The following is an 18,935-nucleotide window of genomic DNA, read 5'->3' as shown; positions in this document are numbered from 1 at the left end:
TATCCATTTCATCTCATATCTTTAAATCTGTCTTGCTTGGCCAAGGAGCCCAAATTCTATGTTTTGGTCTTATGTCTGTAAAACTATGTTAAGAATCTATTTGGTTTAAAGGATTAAACTCTTATAGTTTTTATCAGATGAGTGTATCAATACTAACCTATTAGCAGGAGTTGAATCATGTAAGTAACTCATTACTCACATGCCTCCTTCTTTCTATCAGTGAGCTTAGCTATAGTATTTAGATCCAAGCAAGAATGGGATCTCCCCAAAACATCTCTATATCCATGGTAATGGCAGGGTACTTGAGCCCCAATTACAATAAAAAAGAAAAGAAACAAAAAAAGTTTGTGGGGAAGATCTTAATTAGATATTTTTAATGAAGAATTAGTAAAGCAGCATAATGTTTTGGAAAGAACTCCAATTCAGAACAGACAAATTCCACCTGGTATATGGACTATATACTCTGATAATAGCTTAATAAGGGTTCTCAAATTCGGTTTGACTATCAGTCCTATGTTATAGGCAATAATATTGAGGCTAATTTGCTCAGGATCACAGAATCCTCAAGTGGAAGAGATGGTCTTCAAGACAGATTTGCTGATACCAATAGCCATGATTGTAACCACAACAATTTGTGGCCCTCTCATGAATAGTTTGATTATATTCCTTATTGCCTTGATTTCCTCACTTTAAAAAGCCAATCAATTAAGTAATTAATTGGCTGCATTGGGTCATGTTGCTGCATGCGGACTCCCTCCAGTTGTGGCGAGCGGGGGACACTCCCCACTGCAGTACATGGGCTCCTCACTATGGTGGCCTCTCCTGTTGTGGAGCATGGGCTGTAGGTGCACGGGCCTCAGCAGTTGTGGCATGTGGGCTCAATGGTTGTGGCTCACGGGCTCTAGAGCACAGGCTCAGTAGTTGTGGTGCATGGGCCCAGCCTCTCTGTGGCCTGTGGGATCCTCCCATAGCAGGGCTCAAACTCATGTCCCCTGCATTGGCAGGCGAACTCTCCACCAGTGCACCACCAGGGAAGTCCCTTGATTTCCTCACTTTATGGAAACAATGCCGTGTCTGCCTCATAGGGCTGCTGTGATGATTGATGTAGGTCAGGTATTTAAGAAGGTGTATGTATGTATATATCGCAAATGAATGTGCTTTGCAAACTGGGTGTGTCCACATATCAAATTTATTGTATTGTAGCTATTACCAGCCCGCTGTATCATCTTGGACAAATCTCTTAGTTTCACTGGCTTCAGATCCTCACCTGGAAATTGAAGGTATTGGTCTAGGTGATCACCATATCCCTTCCAGCTCAAATGACTCTAAGTTTATTAAGGGAAAAGTTATAATTATGAGATCTTGATAGGATCATGGGGACGTAGGGAATTGAACCTGAAGGGACATGTCAAACTGGTGCATGAAATTAGCAAGGACAAAAACTCCATGACAACATTGACTCCAGAGAGCAAGCACCTGGAGAGATTTCACCCCCTAATTGTCTTTTTCTTCTTTCACCTCTGCCCTTAGTAATGCATTTAAGAGGATCCCCAGTGTGGCCATTTCTCTGGCTGTGTATGGACAGCCAATTTCGTGGCCACAGTTTCCATCCTGAAGTGCAATAGTCCCACCTGGAAAATTTGTTTCCAAAAGAAATACGCAGTTTCCACCCTTGTAAGAACGCTGTCTTCCTGGGAACCTGGTCAAGGTGAGAGGGCAAGATTTATAGAGAACAGTGAATTCTCTGCTATCTCTATAGCCATATGATTGTTTTAGTCAGATTTTTGTGGAGCAAGGTGTGTGGTCCCCAGTCTCTCCCACTCTTCCCCTTTTCCCTCTCCCTCATTTCCACACCACCTCCCCCTCCTTAGGGCTCTTCCTGCACTTTTCTTTTTCTGACCTTTAGTGAAAACATTAATCTGTAACCTAAGATTTCAGATATGACTCTGGTGTGTGGGATGAATGTTGAGTTCTATTTCTGCAGTTTCATAAAGATGTAATCTTGAAATCTGTTGCCTTTTAATGTGTTCACCTTTAAAATGGGGCTAAGCAATCATTTAGATTCAAATAACATATTTGTAAAGCCTAACATAAAGTAAAAGTTAAATGAATGGTGAATTAACATGAATAATTACCTGAATTTCAGGAGAATAAACTATGATCAAAATATGTTTGTCTATGTTTCTCATCTTTCTTCATCCCAAGGACTCTTTTAATTGAATTTATTCCCTTGAGAATTGGTTTGCATATAATAATAACTAATTTGATTTCCATTTCAATGTATAGCTTTGCTTCATAAATTCTTAATAGCAAAGCCAAGCTGGTTACTAATAATGATTTGACAAAGTGCTCATGCTCAGTTCCACTGCTCTTTTGAAATACTTCAAGTAGCTCTCCACGGTCATCCTTGGAGACGCTGGGTGTCTGGAGACTCGGGGGTGGATGACACATTTATCAGAGATGCTCCCCTCCAAGCACAAGTAGTGTTGGTATAGCTGTTCCTTTTAAACTTCCTCTACTTACCTTGTTCTTCTTCGTCCAGCAACATTTCTGGCTTTCGTAACCTGAATTTGTGCCCTGCACAACCTCACAAATGACCATGTCCTTAGTTGGTCAGATTTGGAAAAGGTTTTGATAAGCTCTTGATGTCATTCAGTCCCTGCAACAACACTATGAGTGGCAAATCTTATTAGCCCTATGTATAAATGCGGCAACTGTGGCACAGAAAGGTTAAAAGCTTGTTAAGGGTCACACAGCTGGTAGGTGATGTCAGCAAAGCCTGAAAGTCTATCCTCTGTTATTCCCTTTGTGTCATTTTCTGTCTCCATCATTTCCCCTCTCTTTCCTCCCCCTCTCTTTTCCTCCCTTTCTCTGTTCTAACTGCTAAGGATCATGAATACGTTGTTCTTATTGTAAATAAAAGAGTTGCAGAAAATTTAAAAGCACAGACACATAAAAAGAGGAAAATGAAAATTGTATCACTCATTATTTTTGTCATTTGTAATGGGTACACAGGTTTTGTGGTGTGTGTGTGTGTGTGAGAGAGACAGGGAGAGAGAGAGACAGAGAGAGAACGAGAGAGACTGAGAGAGAGAAATTATATAATTTTTCCTTCCAGAAATGTTAGAACTGTTTTGTGCACTCACCAGCACTATATATGTGTGCCCATCTCTTATTGACATGCTTTTACATTAAAAGTATTACCACATTGCCTTTTGAATATTTTCTATGTTCCCCATTTCATCAAGTGTATTTCAAAATTAGTTCATATAACTGGGTTTTTCAGCCATAACCAAGCTTCAAATTGTTATATCATATTTTTCTCTTACAGTGTCTGGTTTATTGTTATACTTCAGAAAACTTATGTTTCATCCCAAGGTTATACAAATGCATATCTATTCATTTCCCTAATGTTTTAAACTTATAGTAAGCCAGGTGTCCCAGAACATTTATGGATGACTTTTCCATCAATTTGAAATAACTAAACTTGTCATGTATTAAATTCTTACCAATGTTTAAATTTACACTAAAATTTCTATTTGTCCTTTTGACATATGACCATTTGTACAAGGATGATGAAATATCAATGTTTATAGTGTTTATAAATATCTGAAAGTTCAAGCGCTTTGAACTTATTTTTTTCTGAATTTTTTTGGTTGTTATTATTAACTTCCTTTTTCATCTCAAGAGAAGACAGCTTGGTTATGAAGCCTAGCCAATAGGTGCTATCTATTAAATCTGTTAGTGAGCTCTGACATACTGACTGCATCAACCAAATGGAGGAAATATATCTTTGTAGTAGATTGCTTTTGAAATATTTACTTGGACTCTTTCTCCACATCATGGCTCATTGTAGCTTGATGCTGGTTGTCATTTGACCCAAGTGTATTGAACTCAAGCCAATTATTTTCAAAAATAGTTTATGTAGTTGGTATCTTCAAACCTGGCCCCAGGTGGTTTGACTTTCCTTTAAATGAGTTTTAGGGGCAGTGGCCTAGAAGTAAAGATGCCTGACCATCTAGAGAGCCAATGATGTCTCAGGAATTTCCTCAAATTAATGCATAAACCCCTAGCACCTCAGCATTACTATCCAACGGTACAGCTGTCATTCATGGTTACCTCTAAGCAATCAGTGAGAGCAATAGCCAACAGCTATTGAACAATTACTCAATTTGTGTTGAGAATTTGCATGGATTTCCCCATAGAACCCCCCCATTAACCTTATAGTTCAAGGGCTCTTGTTGTCCTTACTTTGTTTCAAGTAAATCTTACCTAATGCATTTCAGCCACTGGGACACATTCATAGAGTGAGAGGGTATCAGAACTAAAACTTATTTTGTCCATTTTGTTGAGATATAACTGACATATAACATTGTATAAGTTTAAGGTATACAACATAATGATCTGATATATGTATATGCTGCAAAATGATGACCATTATAAGATGAGTTAATATTCATCACCTGGAATAGATACACTTGATTAAAATGAATCAAAATGATTACCACCATAAGATTAGGAGACATCCATCACTTTTCACAGACATAATTTTCTTCCTTGTTATGAGATCTTTTGAGATCCACCCTCTTAGCAACTTTCAAATATACAGTTGGTATTGTTAACCAATGTCATCATGTTGTACACTACATCCCCAGATCTTATTTATCTTCTACCTGGAAGTTTATACCTTTTGACCATCCTCACCCAATCCTCCCATCCTCTAACCCACCTCTGTTCATCACAATCTGAATTTCAAATGATACTTTTTTAGATTCCACACATAGGGAAATAATGCAGTATTTGTCTTTCTCTCTGTGCCTGATCTCACTTAGCATAATGCCCTCAACATCTATCCAGGCAGTTGCAAATGCAAAGATTTCCTTCTTTTCATGCTTGAATATTTCATATATATGTATGTATGTGTATATGTGTTTATATATATATATACACACACACAGAAATTTCTTCATCCCTTCATCTTTCAGTGGACATTCAGGTTGTTTCCATATCTTGGCTATTATAAATAATGCTGCAGTGAACATGAGGGTGCAGATACTCTTTGGGACACTGATTTTATTTCCTTTGGGTATATACTCAGAAGTGGAATTTCTGGATCATTTGTATTTTTTTTCCTTTGTTTTGTTTTGTTTTTCCCGTATAAAAGGGGACCCCAATATCATGGTATAGGGAAGAGGAGAACAAAGAACATACCCCATGGGGGCAGGAGAAGGTTAAGCGTCAAAAGGAGGGGTGGGAGAAGAATGTCATTAAGGCAGCAAAATATTTTGTAAAAGGTAGGAGCAGGCATCTCTAGAGCCTCAGAGATGAAGGCAGAGGTCTCCTTCTCAGTGACAGGCTCTCCACACAAGTGTTCAAGGGAAGGGAAATGGGTTCTCTTCTCTTGGTTCTGTTGCAACCAATCTGTACTTTCTGCCTTATGTAGATAAGAGTGCTGCTGGGCTCAGAAAGCAGAGATTCGCTTGTGTGGGTTAAAAGTCAGCATCTCCAGCCAGAGCTGTGCTCCAAATTCCTCCATGTCAGGTACCACTGACTGCACTGGGTGGGGCCTTGTGGGGTAAAAGGCTCCTGGGGTATGGACACCACTCAGGGCCAGTCATCCCCTGGCTGCAGTATGATCATGTCAAAGATTTTGCCTAACTGGTCAGCTTCAGAGTTCCGCAGAAGAGAGGCTTTCCACAACACATCTCTTTGAAGATACAGCTGCTGCTCCACCAGGCTACAGGTATTACAAACACAGATGGCAAAAGAACTTCTGGAGCACGGTACCAGAGTGTAACAACCACAGGTGTAAGTGCCATCTGGTAGCTGTAGATTCTGGCCAGGCCAAAGGCAGTCAGCTTGGCTGTCCCACCACGTGTCACCAGCATGATCTCAGGGTTCAGTTCTTCGCGTACAATGCAGTTGGCATGAAGGAAATCTAGGCCTCTTAGAAAGTGGCGCATTAGATCCTTGATGGTCTCTTCTGGCAAGCCTGGTGTGGATGCCTGGTCCAGATATGTCCTTAGGTCTTGGTCCACATGTTCAAACACCAGGGTCACTCTTGGTCAGTTCCGGTTGTGGCACAGATGTCCATCAGCCGGACAACATTGGGATGCTCAATGGTAAGGCCAACTCACAAACTGTGCTGATGGACAGGTCCCTTCCAGCACCTCCTCCCCTGGGGACTCACACTCTTGAGGGCCACAAAGTGGCCACTATGTGCATCATGGGCCTTGTAAACTGTCCCATAGGCACCAACACCAATCTCAGCCATCGGCTCCTATGGAAGGATAACCATTCTCAGACCAGAGGAGACCCTATAAGCGCAGAGACTCCTACCACCGAAATTTCTTCTGCAGTTTTGCTGGTATGAGCATCGCCCTGTGTCTGGAGCTGTGGTGGGTGGTATGTTGCCTGGGCCCTGGAGCCAGTTCCAGCGGCACCATACACTCAAGCCCTGTCTGGGGCAGCTGGATACTATGGGCCAACCATAGACCTGTAGTTTTATTTCCAATTGTTTGAGGAAACTTCACACTGTTTTCCATAGTGTCTGTGCCCGTTTACATTACAGCAATGCACAAGATTTCCTTTTCTCCACACCCTCACCTGCATTTGTTATCTCTTGTCTTTTTCATCACAGCCATTATGACAACTATGAGTTGATATTCTCATTGTGCTTTGTTTTATAGTTCTTGGGCAGTTAGTGATGCTAAGTACCTTTTCATATACCTATTGATCGTTTGGATGTCTTTGTTTGGAAAGTATCTCTTCAAATCCTATGCCAAGTTTTTTTTTTTTTTTAAGCTCTTTGTTGGAATATAATTTCTTTACACTGTTGTGCTAGCTTTTGAGGTACACCAAAGTTAATCAGCTGTATTTATACATACATCCCCATATCCCTTCCCTCCCACATCTCCCTCCCACCCTCCCCATCCTGGCCCTCTACGTCATCACCCATCATCCAGTTGATCTCCTTGTGTTATGCAGCAGCTTCCCACTAGGTATCTATTTCACATTTGGTAGTGTATATATGTCAATGTTACTCTCTCACTTCATCCCAGCTTCCCCTTCACCCCACCCCACCCTGTGTCCTCAAGTCCTTTCTCTACACCTGCATGTTTTTTTCTTGCCCTGTCACTGGGTTCATCAGTACCATTCTTTTGGACTTCATATATATGAATTAGCATACGGTATTTTTTTTTTCTCTTTCTGGCTACTTTGCTTTCTATGACAGTCTCTTGGTCTATCCACCTCATTACATATAGCTCCATTTCATTCCTTTTTATGGCTGAGTAATATTTCATTGTATATATGTACCACATCTTCTTTTTAATTAATTAATTAATTTTTTAAAAAGCTCTTTATTGGAATATAATTACTTTACACTCTTGTACCAGCTTTTGAGGTACACCAAAGTGAATCAGCTGTATTTATACATATATCCCCATGTCCTCTCCCTCCCGTGACTCCCTCCTGCTCTCCCTATCCTGGCCCTCTTAGGCATCACCCATCATCGAGTTGATCTCCCTTTGTTATACAGCAACTTCCCACTAGCTATCTAGTTTACAGTTGGTAGTGTATCTATGTTTATGCTACTCTCTGACTTCGTCCCAGTTTCCCTTCGCCCTCCACCACCCCCCCAACCCTGTGTCCTCCAGTCCATTCTCTCCATCTGCATCCTTATTCTTGCCCTGTCACTGGGTTCATGAGGACCACTTTTTTAGATTCCATACTTATGAATTAGCATATGGTATTTGTTTTTCTCTTTCTGGCTTACTTCACTCTGTATGACAGACTCTAGGTCTATCCTCCTCATTACACATAGCTCCATTTCATTCCTTTTCATGGCTGAGTAATAGTCCATTGTATATATATATGCCACATCCTCTTTATCCATTCATCTGTTGATGGACATTTAGGTTGCTTCCATGTCCTGGCTATTGTAAATAATGCTGCAATGAACATTGTGGTACATGTTTCTTTTTGGATTATGGTCTCCTTGGGATATATGCCTAGGAGTGGGATTGCTGGGTTATATGGTAGTTCCATTTTTAGTTTTTTAAGGAACCTCCCAACTGCTTTCTCTGCCAAGATTTTAATTGAATTTTTCTCTAGGTATTGAATTGTATGAGTTTTTAAAATGTATTTTGGATATTAACTCCTTATTAGATATGTGGTTTGCAATTATTTTCTCTCATTTCATAGGTTATTTTTTAATTTTATTTTTTTTGCTATCAAAAGCTTTTTAGTTTGATATAATCCCATTTTTTTTTTGAGATTTTCACTTGTGCTTTAGGTGTGATAGCCAAAAGAAAGAAAATCATTATGAATACCCATATCCAGAAATTTTTCCCATATGTTTTCTTGTAGGAATTTTATGGTTATGGGTCTTAGATTTAATTCTTGAAATAATTTTAAGTTAATATTTATGCTTGCATAAGGCCAGGGTCTAATTTCATTCTTTTGTATGTCAATATGCAATTTTTTTCCAATAGCTTTTTTTCTTATTAGTTATCTATTTTATACATATTCATGTATATATGTCAATCCCAACCTCCGAATTTATCCCCCATACCACCCCCAATCCCCGCTTTCCTTCCTTGGTTTCCATGGGTGTGTTCTGTACATCTGTGGCTCTCTTTCTGCCTTGAAAACTTGTTCTTCTGTACCATTTTTCTAGATTCCACATATATGTGTTAATATACAATATTTGTTATTCTCTTTCTGTCTTAATTTGCTCCCAACAGCATATTATTAAGAGGCTATATTTTCTCCATTGAGCATTTTAGATCTTTGTCAAATATTATTTTGAGCACAAATGCATGGTTTTATATCTGGGCTCATAATTCTCTTCCTCTAGTCTATGTGTGCTTTTATGCCAGTACCACACTGTTGTGATTACTATAGCTTTGTAATACAGTTTTAAATTAGGAAGAATAATGCGTCCAACTCTGTTCCCTTTCTCAGGATTGCTTTGTGTGTTGAGAGTATTTGTGGTTCCATGCCAATTTTAGGGTGTTTGTTCTGTTTCTGTGAAAAAAGCCTTTGGAATCTTGCTAGGAATTGCATTGAATCTATCGATAGCTTTGAGCAGTATGGACAATTTAACAATATCCATTCTTCCAATTCATGGATATGGAAGTTCTTTTTTATTTGCTTGTGTCTTTTCACTTTCTTTTGTCAATATCTTATAGTGAGTGTTCATTTTAGAGATCTTTCATCTTCTGGGCTAATTCATTCCTGAGTGTTTTATTTGTTTTTGATGCTACTGTAAATGGAATTGTTTTCTTTATTTCTTTTCAGATAATTTTATGTCAGGTAATAGAGACGCTACTGATTTTTATATGTTGATTTTATATCCTTCAGCTTAACTAAATTTGTTGATAAGATCTGACAGTGTTTGGGTGGAGTTTTCAGGATTTTGTATATTAAAAATTATAGCATCTATAAACAGAAACAATTTCAATTCTTTCCAATTCTGATGACTTCTACTTATTTTTTTATGTATATATTTTTCTTGCCTAATTGGGCTGGCTTGGACTTCTAGTACTACGTTGAGAAGGAATGGTTACAGTGGCCACCCTTGTTTTATTCCTGATCTTAGGAGAAAAGTTTTAAATTATTCACCATTGAGAATGAAGTTAGATGTGGGCATGTTACTATGGCCTTTATTATGTTGTGATAAAGTCCTTCTATACCTAACATCCTGAGAGTTATTGTCATGATTGGATGTTGAATTTGCCAAATGCTTTTTGTGCATTTCTTGAGAGGATTATATGATTTTTATGTTTCTTTCTATTAATGTATCACATTTATTGATTTGTGTGTGTTGACCCATTCTTGCATCCCAAGAATGAACCCTGCCTGATCGTGGTGTATGATCCTTTTTATGTGCTGCTGAATTTTGTTTGCTAGTATTTTGTTGAGAATTTTAATATCTCTATTTATCAAGGGTAATGACCTGTAGTTTTATTTTCTTGTAGTGTCCTTATATAACTTTGGTATCCAAGTAATGTTGGCTTTGTAAAATGAGTTTGGAAATGTTCCTTTCTCTTCGACTTTTTGAAAGAGTTTGAATATGATTGGTATTCATTCTTTTTAGATGTTTGGTAGAATTCACCATGAAGCCATGTGGTCCTGGGCTTTTCTTTGTTGGGAGGTTTTTGATGACTGATTCAATCTCCTTAGTAGTTATTGGTGTGTTCAGTGTTTCTGTTTCTCCCAATTCTTTTTTTCTAAGTTGCATATTTCTACACATTTATCTATCTATTCTAGGTTGTCCACTTTGGTGGGCCTTCTTGGTGTGACATCGAGGCAGTAGTGGGGAAGGGAAATGCTGTCAGAATGTAACTTCTCCTCTACTCTTCTAATGTGGTCCTTCTTGGTCAATGTGGCCCAGGGCAAGGGATGATTCACCCTCATTCCTGTGTTTTCGGATTTTCACATTGGTATCTTGCATATGAATAGTTGCTAATTGCTTTTCTGGTGATGGTGACTGAAATGAGGAATGACCTATATTGCCATCTTGATTATGACACTCAGAACTAAAACTCTAAATTCTGAACCCTTAACCACAGTTCTATGCTATTTCCTGAGAATAAAAGTGTCATAAAATTAAGACAAAAGTTGGGGTCAGTAGTGAGTTGTACTGGCCTCCCTTTGGAAAATGTTGCATGAAGGCTTCTGTAAGAAGAGTTATTGCATAACTTAATTGGGCATACATGCTGTGTCCCTCAAACATATCAGGATTAGAAATCATGATATAATTTTCCAGGCCTTCTGGGAGCCACTCTATTGAATATACTTTTAAAATTTGAGAAGTTATTATGAACAGACGAATTTTCCTATGGATAAAAGAAGAAATATAAAAATTACCTAAATAGTCATCTAGGAGAGAAGAGCTATTTCCAATTTATACTAAAATGATGCCACTATTGCTATACTATTATAAGGCAGCAGTTATACATTGAATTATCAGAGGTCTCTTAAAAACCTGTTATTTCAATGGATGATCTCTTCCTTATGTATAATAAGGACAGGATTTCTATTTTTTCTTTTTTCCTTTAAGAACTTTTGAGATACAATTGACATACAATAAACTGCATATATTCAAAATGTACAATTTGATATTTTTTCTTATTAGTAATATATATATGGCAATCCCAATCTCCCAATTCTTTCCTCCCCAACCCCCCTGCTTTTCCCACCTGGTGTCCGTATATTTGTTCTCTACATCTGTGTGTCTATTTCTGCATTGCTAACCAGCTGATTTGTACCATTTTTCTATATTCCACATATGTGTGTTAATATACAATATCTGTTTTTCTCTTTCTGTATCACTTCACTCTGTATGACAGTCTCTAGGTCCATCCATGTCTGTACAAATGTCCAAGTTTCATTTGTTTTTACAGCTGTGTAGTATTCCACTGTATATATGTACCATATCTTCTTTATCCATTCATCTGTTGACAGACATTTAGGTTGCTTTCATGTCCTGGCTATTGTGAACAGTGCTGCAAAGAACATTGGAGTGCATGTGTCTTTTTGAATTATGGTGTCCTCTGGCTATATGCCCAGTAGTGGGCTTGCAGGGTCATATGGTAACTCTATTTTTAGTTATTCAAGAACCCTCCATACTGTTCCCCATAGTGGCTGTATCAATTTCCATTCCCACCAAGAGTGCAGCAGGGTTCCCTTTTCTCCACACCCTCTCCAGCCTTTACTGTTTGTAGATTTTCTGATGATGCCCAATCTAACCAGTGCGAGGTGATACCACATTGTAGTTTTGATTTGCATTTCTTTACTAATTAGTGATGTTGAGCAGTGTGCCTCTTGGTTATCAGTATGTCTTCTTTGGAGAAATGCATATTTATGTCTCCTCATGTTTTTTACTGGATTGTTTGTTTTTTTTGATGTTGAGCTGCATGTACTGTTTATATATTTTGGAGATGAATCCTTTGTCTGTTGATCCATTTGCAAATATTTTCTCCCATTCTGAGGGTTGTCTTTTCATCTTGCTTAGAGTTTCCTTTGCTGTGCAGAAGCTTTTAAGTTTCATTAGGTGCCACTTATTTAGTTTTGTTTTTACTTCCATTCCTCTAGGAGGTGGCTCAAAAAAGATCTTGCTGTGATTTATGTCAAAAAGTGTTCTTCCTATGTTTTCCTCTAGGATTTTTTTAGTGTCTGGCCTTCCATTTAGGCCTTTAATCCATTTTGAGTGTACTTTTGTGTATGGTGTTAGGGAGTGTTCTAATTTCATTGTTTTGCATGTCACTGTCCAGTTTTCCCAACACCACTTATTGAAGAGGTTGTCTTTTCTGCATTGTATATCCTTGCCTCCTTTGTCATAGATTAGTTGACCATACTTTTTCTCTGGGCTTTCTAGCCTATCCCATTGATCTATACTTCTTTTTTGTGCCAGTACCATATTGTCTTGATTACTGTAGCTTTGTAGTGTAGTCTGAAGTCAGGGAGTGTGATTCCTCCAGCTCCATTTTTTTCCCTCCAGATTGCTTTGGCTATTCGGGGTCTTTTGTGTCTCCATATAAATTTTAGGATTTTTTCTTCTAGTTCTGTAAAAAATGCCATTGGTAATTTGACAGGGATTGCATTGAATCTGTAGATTGCTTTGGGTAGTATAGTCATGTTCACAACGTTGATTCTTCCAGTCCAAGAACCTGGTATATCTCTCCATCTGTTTGTGTCATCTTTGATTTCTTTCATTAGTGCCTTATAATTTTCTGAGTCCAGGTCTTTTACCTACTTAGTTAGGTTTATTACTCGATATTTTATTCTTTTTGTTGCAATGGTGAATGGGATTGTTTCCTTAATTTCTCTTTCTGAACTTTCATTGTTAGTGTATAGAAATGCAAGAGATTTCTGTGTGTTAATTTTGTATGCTGCAACTTTATTGAATTCATTGATTAGCTCAAGTAGTTTTCTGGTGGCATCTTTAGGATTTTCTATGTATAGTACCATGTCATCTGCAAACAGTGACAGTTTTACATCTACTTTTCCAGTGTGGATTCCTTTTATTTCTTTTTCTTCTCTGATTGCTGTGGCAAGGAGTCCCAAAACTATGTTGCATATTAGTGGCAAGGGTGGACACCCTTGTCATGTTTGTGATCTTAGAGGGAATGCTTTCATTTTTTCACCATTGAGAATGATGTTTGCTCTGGGTTTGTTGTATATGGCCTTTATTATGTTGAGGTAGTTTCCTTCTATGCCCACCTTCTGGAGAGTTTTTTTTTATACATGGGTGTTGAATTTTGTCAAAAGTTTTTCTACATCTATTGAGGTGCTCATGTGGTTTTTATCCTTCAATTTTTTAATATGGTGTATCACATTGATTGATTTGTGTATACTGAAGAATTCTTGCATTTCAGGGATAAATCCCACTTGATCATGGTGTATGATCCTTTTAATGTGCTGTTGGATTCGGTTTCCTAGTATTTTGTTGAGGATTTGTGTATCTAAATTCATCAGTGATATTAGTCTGTAATTTTCTGTTTGTAGTGTCTTTGTCTGATTTTGGTATCAGGGTGATGATGATCGCATAGAATGAGTTTGGGAGTGTTCCTTCTCTGAGAGTTTTTGGAAGAGTTTGAAAGGGTTGGGTGTTAACTCTTCTCTATATTTTTGATAAAATTCACCTGTGAAGCCATCTGGTCCTGGACTTTTGTTTGTTGGAAGATTTTTAATAACAGTTTCCATACCATTACTTGTGATTGGTCTGTTCATATGTTCTTTTTCTTCCTAATTCAGTCTTGGAAGGTTATACCTTTCTAAGGATCTGTCCATTTCTTCTGTGTTGTCCATTTTTTGGCATATAGTTGCTTGTAGTCATCTCTTATAGTGCTTATATTTCTTCGGTGTCCATTGTAGCCTCTCCTGTTTCATTTCTAATATTATTGATTTGAGTCCTCTCCCTCTTTTTCTTGATGTGTCTTGCTAGAGGTTTATCAATTTCATTTATCTTCTCAAAGAACCAGCCTTTAGTTTCACTGATTTTTGCTATTGTTTTCTTTGTTTCTATTTCATTTATTTCTGCTCAATCTTTATGATTTCTCTACATCTACTTACTTTGGGTTTTGTTTTCTCTTCTTTCTCTAGTTTCTTTAGTTGTAAGGTTAGATTGTTTATTTCAAATTTTTTTGTGTCTTGAGGTAGGATTGTATCGTTATAAACTTCCCTCTTAGAACTGCTTTTGCTGCATCCCATAGGTTTTGGATCATTGTGTTTTCATTGTCATTTGTCTCTTGGTATTTTTTGATTTCCTCTTTGATTTCTTTCGTGATCTGTTGGTTATTTAGTAGCATATTGTTTACCCTCCATGTGTTTGCGTTTTTTACAGTTTTTTTCCTCTAATTGATTTCTAATCTCCTAGTGTTGTGTTCAGAAAATATGCTACCAAGCATGATTTCAATTTTCTTAAATTGAATCACAAATAACAAGGTTTGATTTTTGATCCAAAATATGATCTATCCTGGAGAATGTTCCATGTGCAGTTGAGAAGAATGTGTAATCTGCTGCTTTTGGGTGTAATTTCCTATAGATATCTATTAAATCTAGCTGGTTAATTGTGTCATTTAAAGCTTGTCTTTATTTATTAATTTGCTGTCTGGATGCTCTGTCCATTGGTGCAAGTGGGGTGTTAAAGTCCCCCACTATTATTGTGTTACTGTCGATTTCCTCTTTGATAGTTGTTAGCATTTGCCTTATGTATTCAGATGCTCCCATATTGGGTGCATATATATTTACAATTGTTATCTCCTGTTCTTGGATTGATCCCTTGATAATTATGTACTGTTCTCTCTTGTCTCTTGTAACATTTATTATTTTAATATCTATTTTATCTGGTATGAGTATCACTATTCTAGCTTTCTTTTGATTTCCATTTTGATGGAATATCTTTTTCCATCCCCTCGCTTTCCATCTGTATGTGTCCCTGGGTCTGAAGTGGGTCTCTTGCAGACAGCATATATATGGGACTTGTTTTTGTATCCATTCCGCCAGTCTGTGTCTTTTGGTTGGAGCCTTTAATCCTTTTACATTCAAGGTAATTATCGATATGTATGTTCCTATTACCATTTCCTTAATTCTTTTGATTTTGTTTTTGTAAGTCCTTTTCTTCTCTTATGTTTCCCACTTAGAGAATTTCCTGTAGCATTTGTTGTAGGGCTGGTTTGGTGGTGCTGAATTTTCTTAGCTGTTGCTTGTCTGTAAAGCTTTAGATTTCTCTGTCAAATGTTATGAGATCCTTGCTGGGTAGAATATTCTTGGTTGTAAGTTCTTCCCTTTCATCACTTGAAATATATTATGCCACTCCCTTCTGACTTGCAGAGTTTCTGATCAGAAATCAGCTGTTACCCTTATGGGAGTTCCCTTGTATGTTATTTGTCATTTTTCACTTGATGCTTATAATAATTTTTCTTTGACTTTAATATTTGTGAAGTTGACTACTATGTGTCTTTTTGTGTTTCTCCTTTGGGTTATCCTCCCTGGGACTCTCTGTGCTCCCTGGACTTGGGTGGCTATTTCCTTTCCCATGTTATGGAAGTTTTCTATTATAATCTTGGGTCTTTTCTGTCTCTCTTCTCCATCTGGGACCCCTATAATGCAAATGTTGGTGTGTTTAACTTTGTCCCAGAGGTCTCTTAGGTGGTTTTAATTTCTTTTCATTCTTTTTTCTTTATTGTTTTCTGCATCGATGATTTTCAACTTTCTATCTTCCAGGTTACTTACTCACCCTCAGTTAATCTGCTATTGGTTCCTTCTAGTGTGTTTCACATTTCAGTTATTGTAGCTTATCTCTCTCTCTTTTTTTTTATTCTTCTAGGTCTTTGTTAAACTTTCCTTGCATTTTTTTCTATCTTTGCATCCAGTCTTTGTTCAAAGTCCTGGATCATCTTCACCCTCATTATTCTGAATTCTTTTTCTGGAAGGGTGCCTATCTCCACTCCATTTAGTTGTTTTTCTGGGGTTTTACCTTGTCCCTTCATCTGGTACAAAGTCTTCTGCTTTTTTATTTTCTGTATGTTTCTGTGGCTGTGGATTTCATTTCCACAGAATGAAATACGGCTGATACTTCTTGATACTGCTGTCTGCGCTCTTGTGGAGGAAGCTATCTAAGAGGCTTGTCTGTGCTTCCTGATGGGAGGGGCTAATGTAGGCAGGGCTGGGTGAGCAGAACTCAGTAAAACTTTAATTCACTTTGGTGGGTGCAGCTCAGTAAATGTTTAATCTGCTTGGCTGCCAATGGGTGGGGCTCTGTTCCTACCATGTTGGTTGTTTGGCCTGAGGCTACCCAGCACTGGAGCTTCAGGCTCTTTGGGGAGTCTAATGGTGGACTCTGGGAGGGGTCATGCCAATGAGAAATTCTCAGAACCCTTGCCTTCAGTGTCCCTGTCCCCTCAGTGAGCCACAGCTGCTGCCCACCTCTGCAGGCAACCCTCCAACACCAGCAGGTAGGTCTGGTTAAGTCTCTTATAAGGTCACTGCTCTTTCCCCTTGGGTCTTGGTGAGCACACTACTTTTTCTGTGTCCTCCAAGAGTGGAGTCCCTGTTTCCCCCAGTCCTGTGGAGGTCCTGCAATCAAATCTCGCTGACATTCAAAGTCTGATTCTCTGAGGATTCCTCTTCCTGTTGCCAGAATGGCAGGTTGGGAAGCCTGATGTGGGGCTCAGAACCCTCACTTTATTGGTGGAGATCTGTGGTATAACTATTCTCCAGTTTATGAGTTGCCCACCCAGCAGCTATGGGATTTGATTTTAACGCAATTGCACTCCTCCTACTGTCTCATTTTGGCTTCTCCTTTGTCTCTGGATGTGTGGTGTCTTTTTTGGTGAGTTTCAGTGTCTTTCTGTCAATGCTTGTTCAGCAGCTGGTTGTAATTCTTGTGTTCTTGCAAGAGGGAGTGAGCGCAAATCCTTCTACTGTGCCATCTTGAATCATCTCCTCTCTTGCTTTTTTAAAAAAAGATTCAATCAACTTTTAAAATATATCTTTTAATAATGAGAGGTCATGAGATAATTGAGAACCTGAAACACTGTGAAGGCACTTCTTAGCAATTCAAGATGAAAAGCTGGGGTCTTCTCTCTGGGATAGTGAATCATGTCCTCTTTCCTAGTGCTCAATGGAGAAAAAATATGGCATATATGAGAATTGTTATGTTACCATTTGACCTGAATCAGCAACACATCCTCTTGTCTATTTTCTGATTTTAGGAGTACAAAGCCTATGATTGGGGGAGGAAACATTACAAACATCACACATTTTATCCTCTTGGGATTCTCAGATTTTCCCAAAATCATACCAGTGCTCTTTGCTGTATTCCTGATGATGTACATTATGACTGTGACTTGGAATCTGTCCCTCATCATCTTAATAAGAATGGATTCCCACCTCCACACGCCCATGTACTTCTTCCTCAGTAACCTGTCCTTCATAGATATCTGCTATGTGACCTCCACGGCCCCCAAGATGCTCTATGACTTCTTTCAGGAGCAGCAAATTATTACCTATGTGGGTTGTGTTGCACAGTGTTTTGCATTTGCAACTATGGGACTGAGTGAGTCTTGTCTCATGACAGCCATGGCTTATGACCGATATGCTGCCATTTGTAATCCACTTCTCTATTCATCAATCATGTCGCCCACTCTCTGTGGTCAGATGGTGCTAGGGTCCTATATGGCTGGACTCTCTGCTTCAGTAACCCTATTGTGTGCCATGCTTCAGCTCCACTTCTGTGGACCTAATGTCATCCATCATTTCTTCTGTGACATACCTCAGCTGTTAGTTCTTTCCTGCACTGACGTTTTCTTTGCACAACTCTTGACAGCCATATCAACAATGTTCTTTGGGATAATAAATGTCCTACTTATCATGATATCCTATGTCTACATTGTCATCTCCATCATGAAGATCACTTCAGCGAAAGGTAGGTCCAAGGCTTTCAACACCTGTGCTTCCCACCTGACAGCAGTTACCCTCTTCTATACCTCAGGTATGTTTGTCTATTTGAGTTCCAGCTCTGGTGGTTCCTCCAGCTTTGACAGATTTGCATCGGTCTTCTACACTGTGGTGATTCCCATGTTGAATCCTGTGATTTATAGTCTGAGGAACAAGGAAATCAAAGATGCATTGAAGAGGTTACAAAAGAAGAGAGAATGTTGCTGAGGTGACAGATTGAGATTTCTGACAGCTTTGTCCTATTAGAATGACCTTAACACTCAATAATATTCACATGATTGACTGTAACAGACTTCATGCTGCCTTTGGACTAAGATGCTTAATTTGACACAGATAACTTGCCAAAATGGACCAACAGCTGAATCAAGCCACACAAAGAAAATATCTTTACTTGCGGGAGGCCTACTGTTTTCATCCAATATGTGGAGTGGCCTCATCTTTTATGAATCTATCAGCAAGTACTCATGAAACATCAGGGTTAAGAATCTTGTTGCTTCTTTTTTGCTTGTGAAATGGAGCCCTGCTCCATATCAGGCTTCCGACCCTACGGAGAGGTACCTGACAAAGGCCCCAGGAGGGTATAATTCTTGTCTGCCAAATATTCTGATGCTGCATAATCCACACATGGTAATGATTGATGTCCCTTCTGTGTTTCTGACCAGAATGAGAATGAACACAGAAAGGGACTGCATCTTTGGGCAGAAACAAGGAATACAGTTGGCCTGGTTGTGCCTCCCTGGAAGACCCGTTTTACATAGCTGATGTTTCAGTAAGATCTCCTTCAGTGTTTATTACCTAATAAGTTTCTTGTCACTATTCACTTCCACCAGCTGTCGTCTAAGGAGGAGGGATGTGATTTGAATCATATAGAGAGATGGAATGAAGTATGTGGTCCATCCAGTGCTAGTAACTATGATTCAGATTATTGTGATTCTTTGCATCTAGCATCGATTGCGAATTTCTGA

General features: G+C 38.6%; 1 protein-coding gene and 1 pseudogene across 1 annotated transcript; one reads left to right on the top strand and one right to left on the bottom strand.

The window, feature by feature from the left end:
• Nucleotides 1-1,494: 1,494 nt before the first annotated feature.
• On the bottom strand, nt 1,495-6,644 carry LOC130848711 (cyclin-dependent kinase 4-like; annotated as a pseudogene).
• Nucleotides 6,645-17,238: 10,594 nt separating this feature from the next.
• On the top strand, nt 17,239-18,177 carry LOC130850124 (olfactory receptor 5AN1-like). Its single transcript, XM_057729465.1, has one exon. The coding sequence runs from the start codon at nt 17,239-17,241 to the stop codon at nt 18,175-18,177; it is 939 nt and encodes a 312-aa protein (XP_057585448.1).
• Nucleotides 18,178-18,935: the final 758 nt, after the last annotated feature.

The sequence above is a fragment of the Hippopotamus amphibius genome, chromosome 3 (assembly GCF_030028045.1).
Source record: "Hippopotamus amphibius kiboko isolate mHipAmp2 chromosome 3, mHipAmp2.hap2, whole genome shotgun sequence".
In the NCBI taxonomy this organism is placed as follows: domain Eukaryota; kingdom Metazoa; phylum Chordata; class Mammalia; order Artiodactyla; family Hippopotamidae; genus Hippopotamus; species Hippopotamus amphibius.
The sequence above is the reverse complement of the archived record's forward strand: the minus strand, read 5'-3'. Positions and strand labels throughout refer to the sequence as shown.

Bases quoted from the DNA above. Each gene is read 5' to 3' on its own strand.
- LOC130850124 (XM_057729465.1), top strand. From the start codon at position 17,239: ATGATTGGGGGAGGAAACATTACAAACATCACACATTTTATCCTCTTG.